We start from the raw sequence: 27,631 nt of genomic DNA on the forward strand, positions 1-27,631 counted from the left end.
GAAGCAGAGGTTTTTATACTGTATCCAAGGTTTGGAATATTGTTTTTGCTATTGTGGGATGTTGTGTGTTAACATTCGTAAATACTACAAAAACAATCCATAATTTTGTTGGGAGGTATAGCTTGTCTGTTAAGAAAATGTAAGCATTGTGGAAATGTGTTCAATGACTCCATATTGTGTGAAAACGACATGAAATGTGTGAATGGTATGGCCACAATAGATCGCTTGTTAGTGACTGAAAAAAACTGTAAGTACAAAATTAGTGTGCGAAAATAGAGCACTTTAAGTACATTATGGAAGTGTAAGTTTTTCACATGGGAATGTTCAAATAAGAACACTAAATATTACACAGAAGTTTCAATTTAACTATATTAATTTTTACTATTTAAAAAAAACTATTTTAAAGTGTGTTAAACTGCTAATATACTTTTCATATATTTAAAGATGGTAAAAAAAATTGTTTGTATATTTGCAATGTACTACTGAAAAGGAAATGTATTTGAAATATAATAAAGAATTTTAATTCAGAAAACCCATCAACAGTGAAAGCAAATGTCTATTTATGCTTGAATATATGTGTTTAATAGCATATACAAGGCCTCTTAAACAAGGCTCTCGGCTCTGTTACTGTTTGAAGGCCCCAAAACCTCTTATGAAACTATTGTCCCATCCTGTTTTATTTATTTGAACCACTTTTTGTGCTTCAGTCTTTGTGTGACAAGTATTGGAAAAATAACACAATGTTAAAGACCTCTTTTGTTACGAAGTTGGAAAATATTTTCAGCTTGTTATGAATCTATATTAAGAGATTTGAGAAAGGTTTGAATATACATCATCATCATTTTTTTATTTTTTCATCATCATTTTTTTCTCTATTACTGTGAATGCGCAGTTACGGGAAAGAATGTGCAGGGGAGGGGCCCTTACAGGTAATTGGCCCCAGGACCTTGGCAAGTCATAATTCATCCTTGATTCCCCATCATCACGTGATATCTGATTTGAGGCATAAATACTGCTGTCTGTAAGCGTAAGACAGCTGAAGTTTTTCAGGAGAACACAGAATATACCGTAAGTGTATTAAACTTTCTATTCACAATTTACTTAAATTATACTTTGTAGTGGCTATCCTAAGTAGGTTAAACCAACTAGCATTACGAAAATTAACTATGGTTTTATTATAGCAAAAAATGTAGTAACTTTTTTTTTTTTTTTTTTTTTTTTTCAGATTTGTAAAATCACAGTTTACTACAAATACCATGGTTACACTTAAAAAAAAATACTTCTTTTAAACTAAAAATAAAGTGTACTCTCAGTCTACTTTTTATGTACTTCTCAGATATATGCTTAAAATTACACTTAAGTATACTTGACTTAAAACTCTATACTCAATCTAAGTCTATACTCAATCTATATACTAAAAGTATACTTGGCTTGTAGTTGTGTTTACTCTTTTGATTGAGTAAAGAAAACAGATACTGTATGTTTCTAAAAGTTTCATTCCTTGTTTTATAGGCAACCTCTCTCATGCTAATTCAGATTTGCACATTTGGTTTTAAATTAATCTGGTTTATTTAAAATCAGTACTCCATAGTCCAGGTTTTAGTAATCTGTACTTAATCTGTGTTTCAGAAAGCCATTTTTTAAACCACGATTAACTATGCTGGATTAAGGCCTATCCTGGCTTAATTTAAACCCTGTCCGGGAAACCGCCCCTATATCTTATAAAAACTTTCCTGTAACGTCAAGAAAATGCTTTTTCAGTGTGTTTAGCAGCAACTGCGTGATGTGCCTGTGCCCCACCTGTACCTATACCCAAAAAAATCTTCTTTGTAATCAGGTGATTTATAATGTGAGAGACTCTCAGAAAACACCCACTAAACAGAAGTCTTATTCTGAGATGACGTTCTTTCACCAAGTTATTCATCACATTGCGCTGGTCTCTGTCAGGTAAAAGTTCGTAGTCCGGCAGTTAAGGATATCTGATTTGAGCATCTCTGTGATCACTGCTCACTGTACCCCGTCGAAGATTGCATTCAGGAAAACACAGAATATACTGTAAATGTGTTAATCCTTCTATTTAATTTACTTTAAAATGACTATCCAATGTACACTTGCTAAACCAAGACACATGGGGACTTTGCATAGACAATGATTTGTGTAAACTGTAGCCTGTATTATAAACACTAAACCCATCACAGAAAACTTTCTAAATTTTGTATTTTTTCAAAAAATATAATTAAGTCTGATTTATATGCTGTTTTTCAAAAAAATGTCCCTGCAAGATCAAACGCATCTGTTAATATTATCCTTGTGGGGACATTTCTCTCTCTCTCTCTCTCTATCTCGCAATTCTGACATTTTATTCTCGCAATTGAGAGTTTATATTTCACAATGTTTACTTCATATCATGCAATAAAAAAACAAATCTGAATCATGAGATGAAAATTCGCAATTATCTTTCTTTTTTTTATGCAGTGGCAGAAACATGCTTCTATAGCTTTGCCTAACCTTGTATTGTCGTATTGCTTGTATAAACTTGTATAAACCTAGAAGGCGATGTTCTCAGAAACTTGCGCAACATTCCCTAAAGGTGACGAAGATTCCGAACATTTACAGAACATTAGGAACATTCCTAAAACGTCCTCTTTTGGAAAGGCAAGGCAAGTTTATTTATATAGCACATTTCATATGGTAATTCAAAGTGCTTTACATGAAAAGGAAACACACAGTTAAAAATGAAAAATATAATAGAAACAAGAAAAATTATTTAAAGAATACATATAAAATAAAGTGCTTTACATGAAGAGAAAACAGATGCATAAGAATAAAAATGAATGAGCAGGAAACAAATATATCAGCCCTAATTGCCTGAATCACTAGGTTTGGGGTTCCTCTATCTGATGTTGAAGAGACAGAGTCCGGTTCACGGTGTGACCTTGATCTGAGCTTATCCAGTGCTAAGATCGGATAGGTTGATCACCCCCTGGCTCTGTTGTAAAGTCTCACTTTTACTCTCGGAAAGGTCTTGACCGTGCCCTTACATGATTGCAATTTCTCCCCAGGGTACTCTTGATCAGTCTGCGTTTGCCTACCCACAGTTTCAATTTCTGAGCAGAAATATTTTAACTGCGTTGTATCCACCCACTTGATCTCAGTCTGCCCAGAAACTTCTTAATCGCGCCCACAGAGTCAGCCAGACTTACGTCTGAATGAAGCTCTCTATTTCTTCCACTCAGACAGCTCTAACAAAATAAAACAACTTAATAAAAATGGAATGCAAAGAAAGTAATAAAAGAGTATGCATAAAAGATGGATATAAAATCCATTAAAAGCAGTTAAAAATGAAAAAGAATTAAAAGAGTAGGCCTACATATGAAATAAAGTGCATTCAGTTTGGACGTAGCACAGTGCTCATTCAGTAAATGCATAGCTAAAAAGACATGTTTTGGGTCTGGATTTGAATGTGACTACTGAGCACATCTGATCTCTTCAGGAAGCTGGTTCCAGCAGCTGGCACTATAGCTAAAAGCAGACTTCCCTTGTTTAGAGCGAACCCTTGGTATTTCTAAGTGATATGATCCAAGCTAGAAATTTTACGTTCCCAGAACATTCTCAGAATGTCCTCACTAGGTGTTCAGTACGTTGCCTTGTAATGTTCCCAGTACGCTCAGAGACGGTCACGATGTGGAGTTCTTTTAAGGTTTGGTGGATGTTATTTGGTGGACCTTCAGGGAACATTCAGGACGTTCTCTGAACGTTTACGGAACCACATTTTATTTGGAAATGTTCTCAGAACGTCCCTGCTGCCCTTGTCAAAAAATTTAATTGGAAATTAACAAAAGTGGCTGTTCAAACAAAAACTATTTTTTCTTAAATGTCTTACAAAAAAAAACAAGCTCTTCACAGGTAATTCCTGGATTATTATTAAACCTTTTCTTTTAAAAGCAAATCTCTTGCAGCAAGTTATTAGCTGACATCAGCACATGAACTAATGTAATTGCTGTATCTACACAGTTACTGTCTTTAAATAAAGCAACAAGCAGCAGAACATCAGTGTTTCTGGATCAACATGACTGAAGCACAGGCTCTACTCTCCAGCACAATGATAGTAACAGAAACACAACATTAAACACTAACAGATCTCTCTCACTTATCACAAACCACTCTGACTTTATTTCTTTCATACAAAACATCTTAATAAGAATTTTCACTGGAAAATATAATCTAAAGAAGTAAGTAACATTTCTGCCACTTTTGTTCTGACCAACTGAGGAAAAAAGCATTAGGCCTACAATAAATCACGCTGGCAATGGTGATTAAATCTAATGATCGCTTAGCTCGGTTCACGCCAAACCGTGCAAATTATTATTATTGTTATATTTTGTTCTCAAATTGTTAATGTTAACAACATCAGCATTGTGTGACTATGTGTATTTAGTGTGTATTAGCGTTACCTGTAGATTTCAATTACTGTAGCCACTCCACAGTCCAAAGTCTTTTGCTTTTTGACTACGGGTGAATCTCCTGTTGTCGTGATGATTGTCATTTGGACCTTTCTGGATTTCAATCCGCCATCTAAACTAGTTTAATTATTTCAGCTGCTGTGAGAAGAACACAGAACAAGCAGCATCCTCAGAGCCTGTGCTTCAGTCATGAAGATCCAGAAACACTGATGTTTTACTGCATATTGCTTTATATGAAGACAGTAACTGTAGTTGTTGATACAGAGATACAGCAGTTACATTAGCTGTGCATGTGCTGCTGTCAGCTAATGATTTACTGCAAGAGATTTGCAGATTTAAGATTTCATAATAATAATCCAAGAAATACCTGTAAAGAGGATTTTTTTCATTAGACATTTAAAGAAAAAAAGAGTTTTTGTTTGATTAGTTTGATTTTTTTTTTTTTTTGACAAGGGCAGCAGGGACATTCTGGGAACATCACAAATAAAATATGGTTCCCTTTCGAGGGAACTCGCACTGCGTCCCGAAGGGGGCGCTATGGGAACGCCCTCAGCGTGAATGCGTCTGATGCACGTGTGTCAACTAGTCCAATGGCGAGAGTGAACGTCACCGGCGGGTGACGTCACGACCAGGAAAGTATAAATACACATCCGGAAAGACCGGCTTCAGCTTTTGTGCCTCAGCAAAGCGCTCTGTGTTAAACTGTCTCTGTCTATTTATTGTTGTTTGTCCTCAAGCATTATATATATTCTAGACAGAAGCTTATTGGCGAGCAAATAGCAACTTGAGTCATGTGTGCTTCCCTGCCCTCGCCACTATACGAGTGGGGATACACGCGATTCATGTGTTGTTTGTTTTAGAGCAGAGCATGCACGTCAGTTCTTGTAAAAGAAGGGGATCTGACAGTGTTCATTCATTTTTCCCGATGTGATGGACTATCGAGATTTTTAGCTCTGCACCTCTTGGCTTTTTTCTCGAGGGAATAAAGTCTTAACCAATAAAGAATCTATGGCCTTGGATCCGCGTCTGCCGAGGCGACGCTTAGATTTAGAGTCTGCAAACTGCATTAAAGAATCTAATGGCTCTGATCTCGCGTCTGCCGAGGCGACGCTCAGATTTCGAGTCTGCAAACTGCATTAAAGAATCTAATGGCTCTGATCTCGCGTCTGCCGAGGCGACGCTTAGATTTTGAGTCTGCAAACTGCAATAAAGAATCTAGTGGCACGGATCTCGCGTCTGCCGAGGCGACGCGTAGATTTCGTGTCTGCAAACTGCAATAAAGATTCTAGTGGCTCTGATCTAGCGTGTTTGCCGAGGCAACGCGTAGATTAGGGTGTGCAGACCAATCATTCAGACCGTGTACACTTGTCTGGTGGTTCATTGATCCATTTAATTTGAGGAATTAAATGGGATATTGCCTGGTTTTAAAAAAAAAAAGCTATATGTCTGCACTAATAACTCTTTATTTAGACTTTCATCCAGACCGTTGTTACCTGTCTGGTTGATATGTGACTGCATTTAATTTTGAGAGATTAAATGTGATTTGATGTGTGTATGGCCTGTATGGCCTATATGCATATATATACATACATACTATATTTAGCATTTCTTTCAGACCATATTAACGTGTCTGATAGATCATTTGCTGCATTTAATTTTGAGGAATTAAATGGACAGTTGGCTGTAATTTAATTTTGAGAAATTAAAATAATACATATTTATCTGACTTTAAGTAGTTAGATTCATGTATTAGTTCAGCCTTTCATGTAGATCCTGACGCCTGTGGTGTTAGGCTTCTTGGGGCAGCCCCCTGCGGGGTGGAGCGGTGTACACCTCAGTATACGGTGCCCGTGCCACTTCGTTGCCCTCAGGGGACCGATCTGCCAACCCCATCACTCTTAGTGCTCTGGGGTGCAGCGGTTTCCAGCAAGCTTTGATTCAGCGCTCACTCGACGCTGCATCAGGTTCGCACCCTCTGAGGAGGGTCGAAAAGCAGTCATTTGGGTTATTTCCTGCCAGTGTATTTCAGGTCACCAAAGTGGCTGCTCTAGGTATACCAGAGACCAGTCTTGAGAGGCTGGTTCCCTTTTGTGGTTTTTCTGGCAGAGTTGAGGCTTCTGCCAAAGATGTATCTCAATGGGCAGGCTCAGGTAATGGAACAAAAAGTAAACTCTTTTGTGAAAGGAGCTACAAAATGGGTTCCTCCTCCCAGCAGAGAGTTAGGGTTTTTAGGGCCGCTACTGTTTTGTTCCAAAGAAGGATGGAGGGTTGCATCCTATATTAGATCTTAATCATTTGAATCAGTCAGTCAGGAGACTTAGGTTCAAAATGTTGACCAGATCTGAGGACTGGTTTGTCATGATAGTTCTAAAGGGTGCATACTTCCATGTCTCCATCCTTCTACAGCATAGGAAGTTCCTCGGGTTTGCTTTCAGGGGCAAAGTATACCTATATTAGGTTCTTCCATTTGGTCTAGATCCATCACCCCACACGTTCATGGAATGCGTAGATGCAGCTCTGGCCTTGCTCAGGCTGCAGGGCATACGCATTATGAACTGATAAGATGACTGGCTAATATTAGCGCAGTCGGAACAGATGGTCAGTTCAACATTGAGATGTTGTTCTTGCTCATAAAAAATTGGGGTTGTGGCTGAACGCCAAGAAGAGTGTGCTTTCTCCATTACAGAGAACCACCTTCCTGGGCATGGTATGGATTCAGTGACGCTGCGGGCCGTTCTGTCGCCCACTTGTATTGCTGCAATCTTTTCAGTCACACAGGAGATATAACTAGGCCAGTCACTCACTGTAAAACAGTTTTCTAAAACTGTTGGGTCTGATGACAGCTGTGTCCAACGGTGATACCTTTTGGCCTGCTGTTCATGAGACCCTTACAGTGGTGGTTCAGGACCAAGGGTTTTCCCTGAGGGGGAATCCACTTCCTATGATCAAGATCACGCAGCGGTGTCTCCGCGCCTTGGTTATATGGAAGAAAAGTTGGTTCCTGTCCCAGGGACCTGTGTTAGGAGCTTAATATCATTGAGTCACTCTCATGGTAGATGTTTCTCTCACAGGCTGGGGAGTGGTAATGGAAGGCCGCTCAGCTCAAGGGCTGTTGAGGAGTCATCATCTTTCGTGGCACTAATTGCCTGGAGATGATGGGGGGCTTCAATGCGTTGAAGTTCTTCCTCCCAGACCTGAGAGTTCATCGAGCTGTCTGGGAAAACAGACAATTCATCGATGGTCTCTTATATAAATCAACAGGGGGGTTTGCGTTTGTGCCCACTATCTGGCGCACCAGATCCTCCTGCGGCCCCTGGGGAAGATGCTCTCCTCGAGAACAATCTTATTTCAGGGACCTACAGTATAGGAGCAGACATCCTGTCGAGACAGGGGCTGAGGCCAGGGGAATGGAGACTTCACCTCAAAGTGGTGAAGCTCATTTGGGAGATTTATAGCAACGTGGAGGTGGTTCTTTCGCGTCTCAGGATACGACGCACTGTCCACTGTGGTTATCCCTTACACATCCAGTTCCTCTTGGACTGGATGCCATGGTACAGACATGGCCGAGGCTACGTCTGTACGCTTTTTCCCCCCAATTGTTCTGCTCCCAGGAGTTCTGGACAAAATTTGCCGGGAAGGGATAAGTCTACTGCTAGTAGCGCCTTACTGGCCAAGTCGGATATGGTTCTTGGACCTTGTGTCTCTCCTTGACGGCTCTCCCTCTGAGATTCCGATCAGGAGAGACCTATCTCATGCGACGGGCTTGATTTTTCACCCCGCCCAGAAGTATTCAACCTGTGGGTTTGGCCCCTGAGGGGGCCCAACTCATAGTATCTGGTCTCTCAACCGAGGTTGTGGTGACCATACTTTACTCCAGAACTCCAACCACAAGGAAACTATCCTCGTATTTCTGCATACCATGTCCCTGTGGTTGGTACAATTGTGGGGAATAACTCTTTGAGGTATCGTTTCCTTCGTGGCACTCTGAGGCTGAGGCCTGCAACATGCACTAGGGTTCCTGCTTGGGAGTTGGCCTTTATGTTGGAAGGCTTATCTGCAGCTCCATTTGAGCCGCTTGATTCTGTTTTTACTGTTTTCCTCCTTGCCATTTCTTCCCTAAAAGAGGTGGAGACCTTCAGGCCATATCTGTATCCCCTATGTGCCTTGAGTGTGCACCAGGGATGGTAAAAGTGTTCCTTTACCCTACCGGGTTTTATACCTAAGGTTCTGACCAATATGACATGGCCTATAGTGCTGCAAGCTTTCTGTCCTCTGTTCTCAGATCCAGACCGGGAAAAGTGGATTCTTGTGTGTCCAGTGTGAGCAGTGTGTCCTGATACCCACAGAGCTGCCCTGTGGAGGACCTCAGATCAACTGTTTGTTTTGGACCGCGCAATTAGGGGTCTCCCTGCGTCCATACAATTGGTTAGCAAGTGGATAGTTGAGACTATATCACTTGCGTATGAGGTCTCCGGCCAGCAGTATTCACTGTCTGCCAGAGCTCGCTCTGCTAGGAGTATGGCGGCCTCCAAGGCCTTGATGTTGGGGGTTTTCCTCAAGGAAGTCTGTGATGTGGCGGGCTGATCCTCGCCACTCACGTTGTGAGATGATGTATCTCGACCTGGATGCAGCTCCAGGCTCTTCAGTGCTCTTGTCTTAGTGTGCCACAGTTTCACACAGACAGGCATTTTGGAATTATGGCGTTTTGGGATATCGTTCCCATAGCGCCCCCTTCGGGACGCAGTGCGAGTTCCCTCGAAAGGGAACGTCTCAGGTTATGACTATAACCATAGTTCCCTGAGAGAGGGAACGAGACACTGTGTCGCGTTGCCATACTCCCTGCATCCCTGTGATCGATTTGCTTCGGCAGTTTAAGCTGAAGCCGGTCTTTCCGGATGTGTATTTATACTTTCCTGGTCGTGACGTCACCCGCCGGTGACGTTCACTCTCGCCATTGGACTAGTTGACACACGTGCATCAGACGCATTCACGCTGAGGGCGTTCCCATAGCGCCCCCTTCGGGACGCAGTGTCTCGTTCCCTCTCTCAGGGAACTATGGTTATAGTCATAACCTGAGACGTTCCCTAAATGTTCAGAGAACGTCCTGAATGTTCTGTGAAGGTTCGAAAAATAACAAGCCCCAAACCTTAAAAGAACTCCACGTCGTGACCGTCTGTGAACGTACTGGGAACGTTACTAGGCAACGCCCTTAACACCAGTGGGGACGTTCTGAGAATGTTCTTTGAACGTAAAATGTATAGCAGGGTAGGCCATTCAATGACTCTCAGTCTTCGTGCCATGCCTTCGATGGATGCAGCCTCTGAATTGGGACGCAGCTTTGGTCTCCACTGGACCTCTAAGACCACTGCATGTGCTGTAACACATCTTGTGATGTCATCATAAGCAATATGTTGTCTTTCTTTTGTGCTTCTAGAAACTCAAGGAGGCTTCACCAGTGTACACAGTAAAAACATGGCTGATGGCAAAGGTGAGAGTTTAAATTTCAAACTCCTCATAAAATGTATTAATTACAGATTTTGCTTGAAATAACAATTCTTATAATACATCAGCAAGCAGCGATGGCGGGCCCAAGCCAGTGGCACCGCCACCCTGGTGGCTTCAGGGCAACTGTGCACAGCAGGCAATAGGCAGTTAAAACAGTTAAACATCAAAGGACTATGTCAAATTCACTCTACATTTACTGTACTATAAGGTGGCGCTATAGAGCCCCTCCTCCCTGCACATTTCTAAGGCTTTGCCCATGTCTACTGGCTAACAATCCTGATGTGTGTGTGGAGTTTCAAACAATTTGAAGCATGCTAAGAGTCTCAAAAGCATCCAAAACGAATGTTAAAGTTTGATCCGTTGCCAAGGCAACTGTGTTTGAGATATCATGATTCTTTTCAAAGGTCTACATCTGCCATGTTTTGACATTATTCAAGTGAAGTTTGAAGCAAATCGGGTAAAAATATGATGGTGATCTCAAAGCATGCTGAAAGCAACACATTTCCTGTGATCAGCCTTGTACAACAAACACACAGGTGAAGTTTTATAAAAATCAATCAATGTATGCAGACGTTATAACACATTTCGTGGTTCCCTTTTCTCGCCATAAATTTGTTGCCTCATTCATTCATTTACCGTTCGAGATATCAAAAATCCACTGGCAATTTTTCATCATCAATGTCTTGACTTTATGCTGACCGAGTTTGGTGGTGATCGGAATAATCACCTAGGAGGAGTATATCAAATTCCAGAGCATGCGTTTTTCAAACAATCCATAATAACTGACTTCCTGTTGAGCTAGCGTATAACTTAGAGCATGAAAGTTGTTCGGCCCGATGAGGTCTATATGTGTACAGAGTTTCATACTAATGCGTGCAAGTGTGTTTGATATATGGACCAAGTTTTCGAAGCCCATTCAAAGGGGCGCTGTCGAGCCCCCTGCCACGCCCGGGTACCAGCTTCTGCCCAGCCCTGATGGCCACAGATTTCGATGTATGTGCAAAGTTTCATGAGTTTTCGAGCATGGTAAGGGCCCCAAAAGTGCCCGAATAGTCCGAAAAAAATTAATAAATATAGCTGCAAGCAGTGATGATGGGCCAAAGTGCAACTGTGCATGGCGGGCAATGGGCATTTAAAACAGTTAAACATAAAAGGATTTGTCAATTTCACACCACATTTACTGCAGCAGCTGATGCTCCTATGATCACAAACCACAACAGCCACATCCATGAGATTGTTTAAATTGAGATGACTTTCATGTCATAGAATGTTGAAAAAAGTCATTTCAAATGAGTGCAGAATATCATCCTAATCTGACATGTCTGTGTTTTTTCTCAGACAACCTCTATAAAAATTCTAGAGCAAATTACATATTGTGCAAACTCCACAGTGCTCTGAGAAATCTAATCCAGTCTAATGCGAATGTCTGTGAATGCTGATGTTGTATAATCCTAACACTTCTCTTCATGTGTTTTTTTGACCTCCCTGAGCTGTTGTTTGTGCACCAATCTTATGCACCAAAAGTATGCTTTCATTTAATTTCAATATGTGTGGTATAAGATGAAAATAATAATAATAATAATAATAATAATAATAATTAATAGAGCCAAATCACAGATCCTGCAAAGACAATTTTAATGTCAGTCTCAAGTAATAGTATGGTACAGGTCTAGATTTTTCTGCTCACTTATGCAAGTTTATTTTAAACAGCCACTTTTATAACCATGTGAAATGTACTGAAACAGGGGTTTTTAATCTAGTTTTGTCCGAATAGTGATATAGTGTCATGGTTCAATTTCAAATGAGTGTGAATTTTGCAGTTTCAATTTTGTATAAGTTCCTCAATAAATAAGTAATCAGTAAAAGGGTTAAAGACCACTAACCAAGATTGTAATACACACACACACAGGGAGGGGAGAGAGAGAGAGAGATACACAGACAGTGACACAGACAGAGAACCACACACAGACCCCCCACACCACACACACACACCCAAGTGAATCTGAGGTAGTATGGGGGAGGAGAGAGAGAGAGACAGAAACAGACTGAGAAGATCATTTTAAACAAACAAAAAAAAAACATCTAAATTGTGACATAGTAGTCTTTGATAAATGTTTAAATATACCTGCACATACAGTTTAAAATAAAAATGAAATTATTGCTTTATTAATCTAATCTATTTCTCCATTGCTTAATTTATCCAACCCTGTTTAAAAATAGGTATATGCTGCCCTCTAGTTGTTACTCTATGTATGATATCCATTTTTCAATCAGATATAATTAATCTGCCTATTTTTAACTAACACATGCTTTCTGAATAAAATGTGTTTATTTCAAACATTTGTATTATTCTATATACAAATTAATTGTGTATAGTGTTTTTTTAATAGAAAATTAGAGTCATTCCATTTCCATTTTTTGACATTATTTTAATCTATCAACATGGCAACACGGTTCGAGATATCCATTATGCGTTCTCAATTTAACATCTCCAATATCTTAGCACCATGGTAAAAAATGTTTGGTCTGAATTGAATAAACCCCCTAGAAGTAGTAGTTTAAAATTCAGAGCCTGTTTATTCAAAAAATCCACATTCAAACCAAAATATCTGACTTACTGTTGGTCTGAGCTAATGACTGTAAATTAGAAAGTTATCCGGCTTAATAAGAACAATATGTATACTGAGTTTGGTGACTGTAGGTTAAACTAACCCCCCCATTTTTATCAAAAGGTGGCGCTGTAGAGCCCCTGCTCCCCGCCCATTTCTAAGGCTTTGCCCATGTCTACTGGATGACAATATTGATGTGTGTCGAGTTTCATCCAATTTGAAGCATGTTAAGAGCCTCAAAAATGCTCAAAAATGTTATAAAAGTTTGATGTGTTGCCATGGCAACAATATTTAATATATCACAAATACATTAAAAGGTCTACATCTGCCATGTTTGGACATTATTGTCATGAAATTTGAAGGTAAATCAGGTAAAAATAAGAGGGTGATCTCAAAGCATTTTAAAAGTTGTGCACTTGCTGCTACCAGTTGGTGGTGCTATAACTTTGACTCACAATTGTCACATCCATGTGATTGGACTACTACAACCAACATACTCGTGAAGTTTCATAAAGATCAATCAATGTATGCAGAAGTTATAACACACTTCCTGTTTTCCTTTTCTCGCCATAAGTTTGTTGCCTCGCCACAGCCAAACCGTTTGAGATATCAAAAATCCGCTGACAAATTTTAATCATTAATGTCTTGACTTCATGCTGACCGAGTTTGGTGGTGATCGGATTAATCGCCTAGGAGTAGTATATCAAATTCCAGAGCATGCGTTTTTCAAACAACCCATAATAGCTGACTTCCTGTTGAGGTGACGTATAAATTAGAGCATGAAAGTTGTTCGGCCCGATGAGGTCTATATGTGTATTGAGTTTTATACTTATATGTGCAAGCGTGTTTGATATATAGACCACGATTTCGGACCCCGTTCAAGGGGGCGCTGTCAAGCCCCTCAAAACGCTTGGGTACCAGCTTCTGCCTGGCCCTGATGGCCGCAGATTCTGACCCGTGTGCAAAATTTCAAGAATTTTTGAGCATGTTAAGGGTCCCAAAAACCCCAAAAACGTAGAAAAAAATATATAGCTGCAAGCAGTGATGATGGGCCAAAGCCCGGAGGCACCGCCACCCCGGTGGCTTCAGGGCACCTTTGCATGGCGGGCAATGGGCATTTAAAACGGTTAAACATAAAATATCTATGTCAAATTCACACCACATTTACTGCAGCAGCTGGTGCTCCTATGATCACAAACCACAACAGCCACATCCATGAGATCGTTTAAACTGAGATGATTTTCATGTCATAGTGCAGAATATCATCCTAATCTGACATGTCTGTGTTTTTTCTCAGACAAACTCTATAAAAATTCTAGAGCAAATTAGATACTATTATTTGTGCAAACTCCACAGTGCTCTGAGAAATCTAATCCAGCCTTAATGCGAATGTCTGTGATTGCTGATGTTGTATAATCCTAACACTTCTCTTTATGGGTTTTTTGACCTCCCTGAGCTGTTGTTTGTGCACCAATCTTATGCACCAAAAGCATGCTTTCATTTAACTCCCTGAGGTCTGAAAACGCGCCGGCGCGTTTTCAGGTTTTTTTTCACATTGCAGCAAAACAGACTTAAAATACTCCATCATTTTTTGTCATAGAGACATAAGTAATACATCAATTGAAACTATAGAATGTCTTCTTTTATTTGTATACACTCAGAGTAAAAACAAAATGTTGTGCTTTTTGCAAAATAAAGAAAACTAAAATGATGTATGATCTGTCCTCTCCCTCTGAACAAAGTTTAATCTGATAGTTCTCAGAAAATGAACTATAACTTAGTGACTACTAATCACAAAAAAATAGACTTAGGTCTAAAGACACGTTGAAATGTGACCAGTCACGGAAAGTAGGGACACAAGTCGGTTCTGGGGCATTTTGAGTTATTCACAGATTCTGACAGTGCAGTCTCCAAGCTTTCCAACGATGTGTGACACATGGAAATCTGATAATATTTGGAGAAGTTGTGGCCATTTGAAGGTGCCTACTCAAGAAAGCTCTATAGGGAGAAAAACGCCTCTAAAGTTGCAGTTCTCGCCTGTTCTCACCTGCTGGGAGTGACAATAGGGCTCATTTACATCTCATTTAGATAAGCCATACCCCCTGTAAAGCTGCATGGACCGCATACTATTAATAATAAAGGTTAATGTGCATTGTAAATGTCAGTAATTTATCTTTTTTGACTTTTATAAAAATGATTTAGAGGCTGAAATATGTGACTTTTTTGTCAAAACTCTATTTGAACTTGTGCATTGTAGATAACATGTTGCAAGACACTCCTTTAAAATCTGCCCATAATTTTTAATGTTATTATTTTAATGTTTATGTAAAGAAAAAGTACATATTGATGCTAATTTTATTTTTTATTTGCTGGTTTTCCACATAAAACTTGGTGAATTGACTTTTTGAACAGGATTCTGTGATAACCGTGATCATTTTGGTCACTAATCATGAAATGAAATGTTCTCACCTGAGAAGCCTGTTAAAGAAGAATAGGCAATCCAGGAAATAACTGGACTAACAGAGGCCAGAGATCGCTAACTATGGCTATTCAAAACACTTTTCAAGACAATAAAATCATTATTGAGACGATGAATGCATGTATTGACTGAATTTGCCTCTGAATAGCGCTCCCTCCGTGGGCGTGGCCGCATTAGCGGATAATGAGCTGAATCACAGACTTCTGACATGGCTCTCTTTTCATACAGATTACATAAACACAGAAGGTTTGTTTTCGATTTGACTTACACGTTTTAAAACTTGACATTTCAACGTTTTTTCAGACATAAGTATAATTTTTTTATGATTAGTATTCACTAAGTTACAGTTCATTTTCTGAGAACTATCAGATTGGACTTCGTTCAGAGGGAGAGGAGAAATCACGCATCATGTTAGTTTTCTTTATTTTTCAAAAAGCACAACATTTTGTTTTTACTCTGAGTGTACACAAATAAAAGAAGACATTCTATAGTTTCAATATATTACTTATGTCTCTATGACAAAAAATGACGGAGTATTTTAAGTCTGTTTTGCTGCAATGTGAAAAAAAATCCTGCAAAATGCGCTGGCGCGTTACCCGACTCCAGAGAGGTAATGTCTTATTATGCCGCTTTCATCGTCGCTCAGATCGTCTTCAGAATCAGTGAGCGCTTGTTCATAAGCATCCGGCTTGTTGAAGAAGTACTTCAAAACATTTTCGGTGTAACGGCCACGGTTCTTCATTGAATTTTGATATCAGCTAGAGCCGGCCAGAGCGCTGCATAGTAAGTAGCCACGCTTCCCAGTATGGAAATACACACAGACAATGACACGCCCCTACTGCGTGCTAGAATCTCTGAAAAACAAGCCGATTTCAACCTCAAAATGTATGCTTTTAAATATACCAATACTGCTATCTCAAACACGGAAAGGCTTCTTCATGATCTCAACTAACAGATTCTGCAAAAAAACGAAAATCACCAATTTTGAAAAAAAATGCTTCTTTCTCATTTTGCTCAAGAGTTGTGCTGCCGACTTGTGTCCCTGGTTTTCGTGACAGGTCACAAATGTCAGGTTTTAAATCATGTAAGTCATATCGAAAACAAAAATTCTGTGTTTTTGTAATCTGTATGAAAATAGACACATGTCAGAAATCCGTGATTCAGCTCATTATCCGCTAATGCGGCCATGCCCACGGAGCCAGCGCTATTCAGAGGCAAATTATGAGTCAATACAGGCATACATCGTCTCAATCGTGTATTTATTGTCTTGAAAAGTGTTTATCTGTATGTAAAAGCCTGTATGTTAGTGACCTCTGGAAGACATGCCGTTAGTTCCTGGTTCTTCTTCTTCTTTAGAATAATTTGTGGACTAAATGTGCACGGAGAGTGCCCTCCGGCTGCAAGTATGAATTGAAAACACCATTCCTGAAATGTCCTCTTATTCTTTAGAATAAATTGTGGACTAAAGGTGTACAGAGCGCCCTCCGGCTGCAAGTATGAATTGAAAACACCAGCGCTCATAGTGATAACAATGAATATATAATAAATATAACTCTTCTGTATAGAAAATTGACATAAACATATGAGAATCCATCAATATTTCTCCAAATGTGAATGCTTTTAAACTAAAAACCTATATTCAGACTCTTTGCATCACAGAAATACATATATTTTAAAGAATATAATAGAATACCATTATTTTAAATTGAGCTGAGACATGATTAGTCAAGTCAAGTCAAGTCAAATTTATTTATATAGCGCTTTTACAATTGGTAATTGTTTCAAAGCAGCTTTACATATTAGAAGCACAGGAAAAAAGGGAAGTGGTTAAAAATAAGCTGTACAAACAAGCGTGGTAATATGTAACATATACAAGATGGTGCTACATTAAGCCAATGTCGGCTGACTCCCAGGGGTGGAAAAAAACCCCTAGGAGAAAACCCAGCGTGGGAAAAAAGTCCTAGGAGGGAAAAAACCCCTTGGGAGATATATATAATATATGTAAATGGATATGGAGATCAAAATCTGAAATTATACATTTTTATTATAGAGATTAAAAATAGATTATATATAAATATATGTAAGCGGATACGGGGATTAAAAATCTAAATTATAGATGCAGCCAGAACTGGATCTGTAGGCCCATTGTCTCCTGGGCTGCGTTGTAGTCAGGTCCAGACACAGGTTCTCCATCTGATCTGGATACGGCCTGGATCCAGCACCCGGCAAACCTCGGGATAAGCAGAGAGACAGATATTAGCGTAGATGCCATTCTTATTCTGATGTACAGGTATATCTAGTGTTATAGGAAATGTTCTCGGTTCCGGCCGACCTAATTATTGCAGCGTAACAATCCTTTAACGGATTTGAAAAATGTTAATGTATTGATAATGTGTTATGTGTATGCAAGAGCAAAGAGATGTGTTTTTAGTCTAGATTTAAACTGACAGAGTGTGTCTGCTTCCCGAACAATCCTAGGAAGATTGTTCCAGAGTTTAGGTGCTAAATAGGAAAAGGATCTGCCGCCTTCAGTTGATTTTGATATTCTGGGTATTATCAACTGGCCTGAATTCTGAGATCGCAATAAACGTGAAGGACTATAATGCATTAAGAGCTCACTTAGGTACTGGGGAGCTAAACCATTTAGAGCTTTATAAGTAACAAGATTTTAAAATCTATACGATGTTTAATAGGGAGCCAATGTAATGTTGACAGAACTGGGCTAATATGGTCATACTTTCTGGTTCTAGTAAGAACTCTAGCTGCCGCATTTTGGACCAACTGTAGTCTGTTTAAAAGCCGAGCAAAACAACCACCCAGTAGAGCGTTACAATAATCTAGTCTTGAGGTCATGAATGCATGAACCAACTGTTCCGCATTTGTCATTGAGAGCATATGTCGTAATTTAGATATATTTTTTAGATGGAAGAAGGCGGTTTTACAGATACTAGAAACATGACTTTCAAATGAAAGATTGGTATCGAAGAGCACACCCAAGTTCTTAACTGAGGACGAAGGTTTAATGGAGCACCCGTCAAGTGTTAGAGAGTATTCAAGGTTTTTTCATGAGGAAGTTTTTGGTCCAAAGATTAGGATATCAGTTTTTTCTGAATTTAATAATAAGAAATTTCTTGTCATCCAGTTTTTAATGTCAGCTATGCATTCTGTTAGTTTTGTGAATTTGTAGGTTTCGTCAGGGCGCGAGGAAATATAGAGCTGAGTATCGTCAGCGTAGCAGTGAAAACTAACACCATGCTTCCTAATTATCTCTCCTAAGGGCAGCATGTACAGAGTGAAAAGCAACGGTCCTAGTACTGAGCCTTGTGGTACTCCATATTGAACCTGTGATCGATACGACATCTCTTCATTAACTACTACAGACTGATAACGGTCAGATAAGTACGATTTGAACCATGCCAAAGCAATTCCACTAATGCCAATATAGTTTTCAAGTCTTTTTAAAAGAATGTTGTGATCGATAGTGTCAAAAGCAGCACTGAGATCTAATAACACTAATAGAGAAATACAGCCACGATCGGATGATAGGAGTCATCCGATTACAGAGGGTTTTTTTCACAGCCTACCTGACTGAAAGGCCTCATTAATATGCAGCATCATTAGAGGTTCTTTAAGCAATTATTTTGTCTTCTCAGGTGTAAATGAGCCATTATTCATGAAGATTCACGCCTCCACGCCAAGGTTATTATAGTTTTGCATTTTTCATTAGTTTTTATTTTTATTTCGTTTTGACTTTTTGTTTTCAAATTCAGTTTAGTTTTAATTAGTTTTTAAAGTGGGTTTGCTAATTTAGTTTAGTTTTTATTTTTTGAAAATGCTTAGGTTTAGTTTAGTTTTTATTAGTTTTAGTGTTAGTTTTAGTCTTTTTTTGTAATTTGGGTTATTTGTCAGGGGCAAGATTCAAAAAGGTCAGAAAAAGTATTGTGTAATAATAACTCAACAAAAACATCATACAATTTTAGAAAATATTCATTCAAAAATAAAACCAGTACATAAAATGTACATAGGGGCACAAATATGTAATCAGTCTCAACACTCCGCAGTAAGTGCAAAATGTGTAAGTGACGTGTGCCAGTAAAAAACCTAAAGAGCCAACAGACTAAAGAAGACATACATGAACCGCATGTAGCCTATTCAACCCATTTTTAAGCCACAACAAGACATTTCTGTCAGATTGTCAGATTTCAGATTTCTGTCAGATATAACAGTTAACGTTACTAAATTTACAATAGCCTACTCGTCTGGATTGAAGCAGCAAACATTCAGTGTAAAGGCCAATTCACACCGCACCGACAAACGCCAACAAACTCGTCTGTTGGAGTTTGTTGGATCGGTGTGATACCCCTGTTGGCGTTGGTCTGAGTCAGTTTTCACCAGACTGAACATGTTTAATCGGCGTTTGTTTGGTAGTCTGAGCATCCAACAAACTGCAACCAACTCTGACGTAATCTGACCTGACTACGAACCGTTGCCATGACGATGAGGCAAATCCCCTGCAAAGACAGCTGTTTGATCGCGCCCGTGCCTCACGCACACACAACAAAGCAGCGGAAATGTGATATCGCAGCTTGTTCGTTATAAAAAATAAAATACAGTTAAAAAAAATGAAAACATACAAAAGGTACAATAGTCCATAGTGCAATCCTTGCCATTCAGCAAGAGCACGTTAAGAGAGGTAACGTTAACCACCATGAGCAACGCAGGTTTACCTTCAGTGACACTAAAACTCTGTAAACTTGATTTTTTTCTCACAGTAATTTTCATTTTGGGTGAACTATGCAAACACATTTGGATTGAAGCAGCAAATATTCAGTGTAAGAGTAAACAAATGACATTATTTAATATTTGAATCACAGCTTATATAACTTAGTGTTTTGACATCGACAACCGAAGTGCATTTTACCTCAAACTTGTGACTAGTTAACTTGCTATAGTAGCAATCGCTTCTCGCGTCGACATTAACACGCTGACAAAGTTATATTCAGAATTAAAAATATTTTTATACTACTTTTTAATGTGTGTTTGTGTAAAGGTGTTCACGAGATACCAACCTTTAGCGAACTTGCTTTAAAAGTCGAACACTCGTTCTCATGGAGACGCGGTGTGCACTGACGGGAGGGGCTGTGTGTGCGCGCGTGCATGTGTATGTGAGAGACGCAAGGAAAGGAAATGCAGCTGAACGTGAAGACGAAAACTAAGGACATTTAATCTATAATTTTATTTTATTTTAGTTAGTTTTGCCAAACACACATTACAGTTTTAGTTAGTTATCGTTTTTTTTGTAATGCCTTGTTTTTATTTTATTTCAGTTAACGACAATGTTTTTTCCCACCTAGTTTTCGTTTTTTCGTTAGTTTTCATTAACGATTATAACCTTGCTCCATGCATACTGTGTTTCTTGACAAAAAGTGTCTTACAAAAACTAAATCAATATATTGTTTTATATGAACAAGTAGGCATTATAATTTTTACATAATTTTGAAGCAAAAACTCAACCCCCAATACCCAGAAGTCTTGTAAACACAGATTTAATATATATTTTTGGCCTTATTTCAGTGACTTAATTTTTTTGTTTTTTCAATAACCACGCATAAACGTTATTCCTTCAAAAACACAAACATGTGCATACATGTTCCTCACATATTATGGTAGCCTAGTTTGTGCTGAATACAGTGTAATGACACCTTTGTCATTAATATGTTTATGAACAACTGAAAAAAGCACAAATGTCAGGGCATGTCAAAACTTCTCCAGGCCCCAAATCAGCCTCAGACTCCAGAGGGTTAATTTCAATATGTGTGGTATAAGATTTAAATTGAAAAATTAATAAATAGAGTTCTGTCATGACAACTCTTGGAGTGTTTGGTATGGTAATGGATATGACAATGTAGATATATTTGGTCTTGGCGGAATAGATCTGCTACGCTGCTGCTGCTTAATTGCTGCTGCTGCTGTTGATTATTGCTGCTGCTGCTGCTGCTGCAGAGCAAGTACGGGACTTGCTACTGCCAATACATACACGACTCGCTGCTGTGAGCAAGTAAGACATGCTGCTACTGTACAATAGCGTACATGAATAACCGTAGCAGATCTATACAGGTGAAGCTGGGGAAGGTGGAGGGTTTCTGAAGCACGCTGCGCTACTAAGCAATGCTAACTCATGTATTTAAAGATTAAGCACGCAAGCTCATTGGCTACTAATACAGCAGGAACCAATCATCTGTGACCTATAGATAATGATGTGATAATTAGCATGTTGTGTTAAAGGACCTATTAGTCTGCGCCATCAAGAGTTTCATGCCAGAACTTTGTATCCAAATCACAGAACCTGCAAAGACAATTTTAAAGTCAGTCTCAGGTAATAGTAAGGTAGATTTTTCAGATTTTTCTGCTCACTTATGCAAGTTTATTTTAAACAGCCACTTTTATAATCATGTGAAATTTACTTAAAGATTTTATTTTAATAAATTTGAATTATATCAATAAATAATTAATTTAAAAATAATAATTGTAACTCGAACAACATTTAGAAAACTAGTCCTGTACTAATAGTGATATAGTGTCATAGTTCAATTTCAAATGAGTGTGAAGTTCTCATTTGCAGTGTGTTTTTATATTTTAATTAACCTAATTATCAAATTACTAATGTAATACTATGTTGTCAATGGCCTACAAATAAACTGGCTTGATTAGCTGCTTCAGGTGTGAAACAGATGAAAAAATAATATTAAAAAATTAATAAATAAAGCCAAATCACAGAACCTGCAAAGACGATTTTAATGTCAGTCTCAGGTAATAGTAAGGTCTAGATTTTTCTACTCACTTATGCAAGTTTATTTTAAACAGCCACTTTTATAATCATGTGAAATTTACTTAAAGATTTTATTTTAATAAATTTGAATTATATCAATAAATAATTAATTTAAAAAGAATTTTAATTAGAAAACTAGTCCTGTACTATTAGTGACATAGTGTCATAGTTCAATTTCAAATGAGTGTGAAGTTATCATTTGCAGTGTGTTTTTATATTTTAATTCACCTAATTATCAAACTAATAATATAATATTATGTTGTCAGTGGCCTACAAATACACTGGCTTGATTAGCTGATTAGGGTTGGGAATAAACTCTGAAGCACAGTGAGTCTGCAATAAAAGGGTTAAATAACTTCACATACGTCTGTATGTGTGTGTGTGTGTGTGTGTGTGTGTGTGTGAAAAATCCACATTCAAACCAAAATATCTGACTTCCTGTTGGTCGGAGCTAATGACTGTAAATTGGAAAGTTAGGGTTAGGGTTAGGCTTAGGCTTAATGAGAACAATATGTGTACCAAGTTTGGTGATTGTAGTTTAAACTAACCCCCCACTTTTGTCAAAAGATGGCGCTACAGAGGTCCTCCTCCCCACCTGTTTCTACGGTTTTGCCCATGTCTACTGGTTGACATCTCTGACGTTTGTATCGAGTTTTATGCAATTTGAAGGGTGCTAAGCATCTCAAAAGCTTCCAAAACAAAAATTAAAGTTTGATGCGTTGCCATGGCAAAAGCGTTTGAGATATCATGATTCTTTTTACAGGTCTATATCTGATGTGTATTGACATTACACTGATAAATTTTGAACCAAAACGGGTAAAAAAAAAAAAGAGGGTGATCTCAAAGCATTTTGAAAGTGACACACTTCCTGCTGCCAATTGGTGGCGCTATAACTTTGACTCACAATTGTCACATCCATGTGATCAGACTCCTATAATGAACACACAGGTGAAGTTTCATAAAAGGCAATCAATGTATGCTGATGTTACAACACATTTCCTGTTTCCCCTTTCTCGCCATAAATTCGTTGCCTCGCCATGGCCAAACCGTTCAAGATATCAAAAATCCGCTCACAATTTAGCATCATCATTTGACTTCATGCTGACCGAGTTTGGTGGTGATCGGACTAATGGTCTAGGAGGAGTATATCAAATTCCAGAGCATGCGTTTTCCAAACAACTCATAATAGCCGACTTCCTGTTGAGGTGACCTATAACTTAAAGCATGAAATTTGGTCCGATAAGGTCTATATATGTACCGAGTTTCATACAAATACGTGCAAGCATGTTTGATATATGGACCAAGTTTTTAGACACAATTCAAGGGGGCGCTGTTGAGCCCCCCTGCCACACCCGGGTACCCTGATGGCCAATGATTCCGACGTGTGTGCAAAGTTTTCGAGCACGTTAAGGGCCCCAAAAATGCCAGAATAGTCGAAAAAAAATAATTTTCCTAAGGAAAACAATAGGGTCTTCTACGGAAGAGGATTAGGGCCAAGCAATAATAAAAAATCTTGAGATTAAAGTCATTAAATTACGAGAAAAAACTTGTTAAATAAATCGTAATTTAATGAATTTGTTCTCATAATTTAACAACTTTTTTCTCATAATTTAATGAGTTTATTCTCAACATTTTATCTCGACTTTTTTTCTCGTAATTTAACAACTTTAATCTGGAGATGGTTTTATTTTTTCATTATTGCTTGGCCCTAATCCTCTTCCATAACCTTCAGCCTTTGGCTTTGGCCCTAATAATAATAATAATCCTAAAGAAAACAATAGGGCCTTCAGCCATTCGGCTTTGGCCCTAATAATCCTTAGGGCAGCAATTCTCAAAGTCCGGACTCCGGTCCGGATCCGAACCCGGAGGGAATTCAATCCGGACCCGCCTCCATTTCATATTTCAACAGCAGTAATTGTGTGTAAGGGATTAAAAGTCTGGATTTCCTACTTTGATAAACGCATGTCAAAATCATTTGTTTAGTGCAGGGCTGGGCAAACTCAGTCCTGGAGGGCCGCCGTCCCTGCAGAGTTTAGCTGCAACCCTGATAAAACTCACCTGTGTGTAATCCTGAAGACCTTGATTAGCTGGTTCAGGTGTGTTTGATTAGGGTTGGAGCAAAACTCTGCAGGGACGGCGGCCCTCCAGGACCGAATTTGCCCAGCCCTGGTTTAGTGTTTTATGTCTTTTTGGAGATGGTCCGAAATTAAAGCGAAGGCGAGATATTTAAAGATTTCCTCCGTGATTCAGTTGCCATGACATCCAGTGAGTGTATACTTTTGACGTAATTGGGCGCGAGTTGCGCGACGCGACACTTCACCGCAGTAAGCGTTTGAATTGGAGTGGAGCAGTGGTTCTCAACCTGCGGCCCGTCACGAATGTAAATGTGGCCCTCAATATGCCGACCACAATAATAATGAAAAAAAATAATAGCATACAATTTATTTTTGTTTTAAAATGTAAATTAAAGTGAATTAAATACATATAAATGAGCTATAATGCTTTATTTGTCATATAAAATAATTTTGGTGAGCATTTATTATTTTCAGACATCAGGCAATGTAGGCTAATGACGCAATCACTTAGTTAACGAAACAAACACAAGTGCGCGCTTAGGAAGAATTCAAACAGTAGCCATTAATTTTGTAAATTTAAGCCTCAAAATGGGCAAATTTGTTATTAAAGGAGAAAAACTAAATGTGGAAGATAAAATGAAGGAACACATGCAAACAAGAAGAGTCGCAGCATCAGCAGTAAAGATAAGAAGAATGGTGGAATCAGTTGTTAATGAGGGAGATGGGCAGCCTTCCTGTTTGCTCTGTAGTAAAGTACTTGGCAAGCAAAACCTACAATTTCAAAAGACTGAACTGTGAATTCGATGTGTGTGTTTGATGTATTTTAAATCAGTAAAAATAACCGCATCAGCGCACCCACGGCTGGAATGAGCCCAACTCTGCGCGCTCGCGGATCCGATGCTGCGCGAGGGATTGCGACATGACAGAATGCTTGATATCGTCAGAGATTGTAATTAGCCTACAGTGCGCTCAGTGTTGTTTGTAAAAAGACCTGAGTAATATTTGCTTATTAAGGCATTTATGTGATTGTTTGGTGATTATTGCGATGCTGTTGAAGAGAGTCATACAGTCATACAGAATTAAATAGCAACTTAAAGTGATTGCATATACAGTTTGTGTGTTCATTGAGCATTACTGATTATTATTGTAAAGCTAATGTCAGTAAGTTAGTTTTTATTTGTTATTTATTGTGTGCAACATCTAGGTATAATAATAGTATTATCTGCTAATACCATAACATTAAATCTGATTGGTTTGCATTGGTGACGTCATATGTAAATTATATGCGGCCCGTGAGACTTGCACTTGGACCATTGTGCGGCCCACTGGGAAAAAAGTTTGAGAACCACTGCCTTAGGGGATCAAGAGGGCCCTGCACCATTAGTGGCTTGGGCCCTAATGAAGTTTTAATTACAAGTGTTGAACACGACAGAATGAAGTTCTAATAGTCGTGTAACCCAATTTTTGTAAATGCTACATGACAGAGGACTACATTTACATATTGTTGGTCTGTGTGTCATACTAGCACTTATATTATGATATATGTTTTAATTGACAGCATTTCTGAAGCTATACGTTAATTTGAATGTATAATATCAAATATGCATCACTGAATGCATTTCCAATTTGAGAATTTTTGTTTAGTGTTGCTAACCTAAAAAAAATAATCAAAGGACTCAGTCTGTTTGGTTTCTATCTCAGAGCTTGTTTCCAGTGACTCCACAGGCAGTCCAGAGTTCATCCAACAGCTTCTCCCGTCTGCGGAGCGAACGGCTCTCCTCTATCATCTCTCTTACCTGTGTTTGGGAGGCTTCCCAAAGCTGGAGCGTCTGCTCAGAGAGAGAGCAGTTGAAACACAACTGCTGTTCGGATCTTCTGAGGCTCTTCTGGTGAAGGTATTCATCCATGATCATTTTCCAACAACTTTATTAAATCCAGACTTTGGTTCATGATACTAACAGTGAAATGACCCTCCTTCTCTCTTATTTCTGTATTTACAGTGTGCAGGAACCAGTAACAATCTTGTCAAATGTCTGCTGCCCAGTCTGAAGGTGTCTGTGAACAACATCAAACCAGAATTAGCAGAGAAACACCTAAAAAAAGCCAAAGAATGGATCGATTCCATCATAACAGAGGTTAAAGAAATTGTGAAGAGGTAAGAATATGAAATGGAAAACATTATCAAATTAAATACTTGCATAATATATAAAAACCAGCTGATGATTAAAATAAATGATAAATATATTTTGAAATATCTGATGCACATCCAGGTATGATAAACATAACAGTGATGTAGCCGCAACAACCAGTGACTTCATCACTGAAAAGGAGGAGGCCAAGAAGAAGCAGCAGCAGCAAACCAGTGAGATGAAGGAACTTCAGAAGATTATTGATGATCTGGAAGCACAACATGCTAACATCAGTAAAAAGATTGAAGATTCTGAGAAGAAGATTGAGGAGAAAAACTCAGAGATACATGAATTAATTAGCAAAATCTCTACTACCAAGGAAGAAGATAAGACGCAGACACATACAGATGTTGGTATATTTTCTATGATTGTGCCATTTGTGGAAAGTATTATTCGTTACATTTTCAAAATGATAAAATACAGTTCAGAGAAAGATCAGCTCAAAGCTCTTCATGATGATTTAACCAAGACCACTGAAGCACAGAAACATCTGAAAGAAAAAGAGTGGAACATCCAGAACAAGCTGATGGACAATCAGCTGAATCTGGCCAAATTAAACATTGAAAATGGTGAGACACTTCAGTGTTGTCTGTTTCACTCGTGTGGATTTTAGGTTTGCTCATCTGTTTACTTCTGTATCTGACATCACAGATCAGGTGCTCAGCATCATACACCTTGATGAGGTCCAGAAGTGCCTGTCCCGAATCCAGCAAATTCTGATTCAGCTTCAGAAGTTCTGGGAGAAAGTGGGTTCTTTGCTGGACACACTGAAGAAAAGCACCCTCACTGGGGATATTTGGATTGAAGATCTCACTGATATGAAGGAACTGTTCCTGGAGTCCATAGATGCTGCTAAAGAGGTAAAAGATGATGATGTTGATGTTTCTAAAGTTTTGCTGTTGTTTGACTCTTAAATCATTTGACCTCTGACCTCTGATGTTAAATTTAATTTGAACAGGAATGGACAAAGTTTGGCATCAACTGCATGAATGCCAACAAAATCTTCTGCATTCAGGCGAATGATGCCTACAGGTTTCTGGAGATCAGTCCTTCATCTCTGTCTAAAGAAGAGTGGCAGAAAGAGTATCAGAGCGTGAAAGAGAAACTAGAGAAAATCAGACCAAACACTGTCAATCCGGCAGCCATTACGCTGTGAGATCTACAAAGATGATTTACCAGGAAATATTAGTGCAGCAATGCTTCTGCTTTCTTTCATATCAGCTCTGACCTGTCATGTTGATTAGAGCTTTCTGTAACTATAGGGCTTTTCACAATTAAAATAGATCTAAGCCCTGGGTAAAGAGAATCCTGGGTAATCTTGCTTCACCAGGGTAAACAATTTCACAAGATGCCTTAAGTCCTTTTGTATCTAATAGCAAAGGGTGATAAAAGTAGGCCTAGGCTGTTCATCTGGTCATGTGATCTCAATGTTGTCTACAGTGACCTGCTTCATTTGAAATAAAAGCTTTCATGATTAGACCA

General features: G+C 38.7%; 1 protein-coding gene across 1 annotated transcript; it reads left to right on the forward strand.

Annotated features, from left to right (window-relative positions):
• Nucleotides 1-974: 974 nt before the first annotated feature.
• LOC125258069 (paramyosin-like) lies at nucleotides 975-27,631 on the forward strand. The gene is made up of 7 exons (XM_048174891.1): nucleotides 975-1,068; nucleotides 9,898-9,951; nucleotides 25,662-25,855; nucleotides 25,961-26,115; nucleotides 26,231-26,718; nucleotides 26,801-27,009; nucleotides 27,108-27,631. The coding sequence occupies exons 2-7, from the start codon at nucleotides 9,936-9,938 to the stop codon at nucleotides 27,303-27,305; spliced, it is 1,260 nt and encodes a 419-aa protein (XP_048030848.1). The 5' UTR covers nucleotides 975-1,068; nucleotides 9,898-9,935; the 3' UTR covers nucleotides 27,306-27,631.

Source organism: Megalobrama amblycephala, linkage group LG22, assembly GCF_018812025.1.
Source record: "Megalobrama amblycephala isolate DHTTF-2021 linkage group LG22, ASM1881202v1, whole genome shotgun sequence".
NCBI classification, from domain to species: Eukaryota; Metazoa; Chordata; class Actinopteri; order Cypriniformes; family Xenocyprididae; genus Megalobrama; species Megalobrama amblycephala.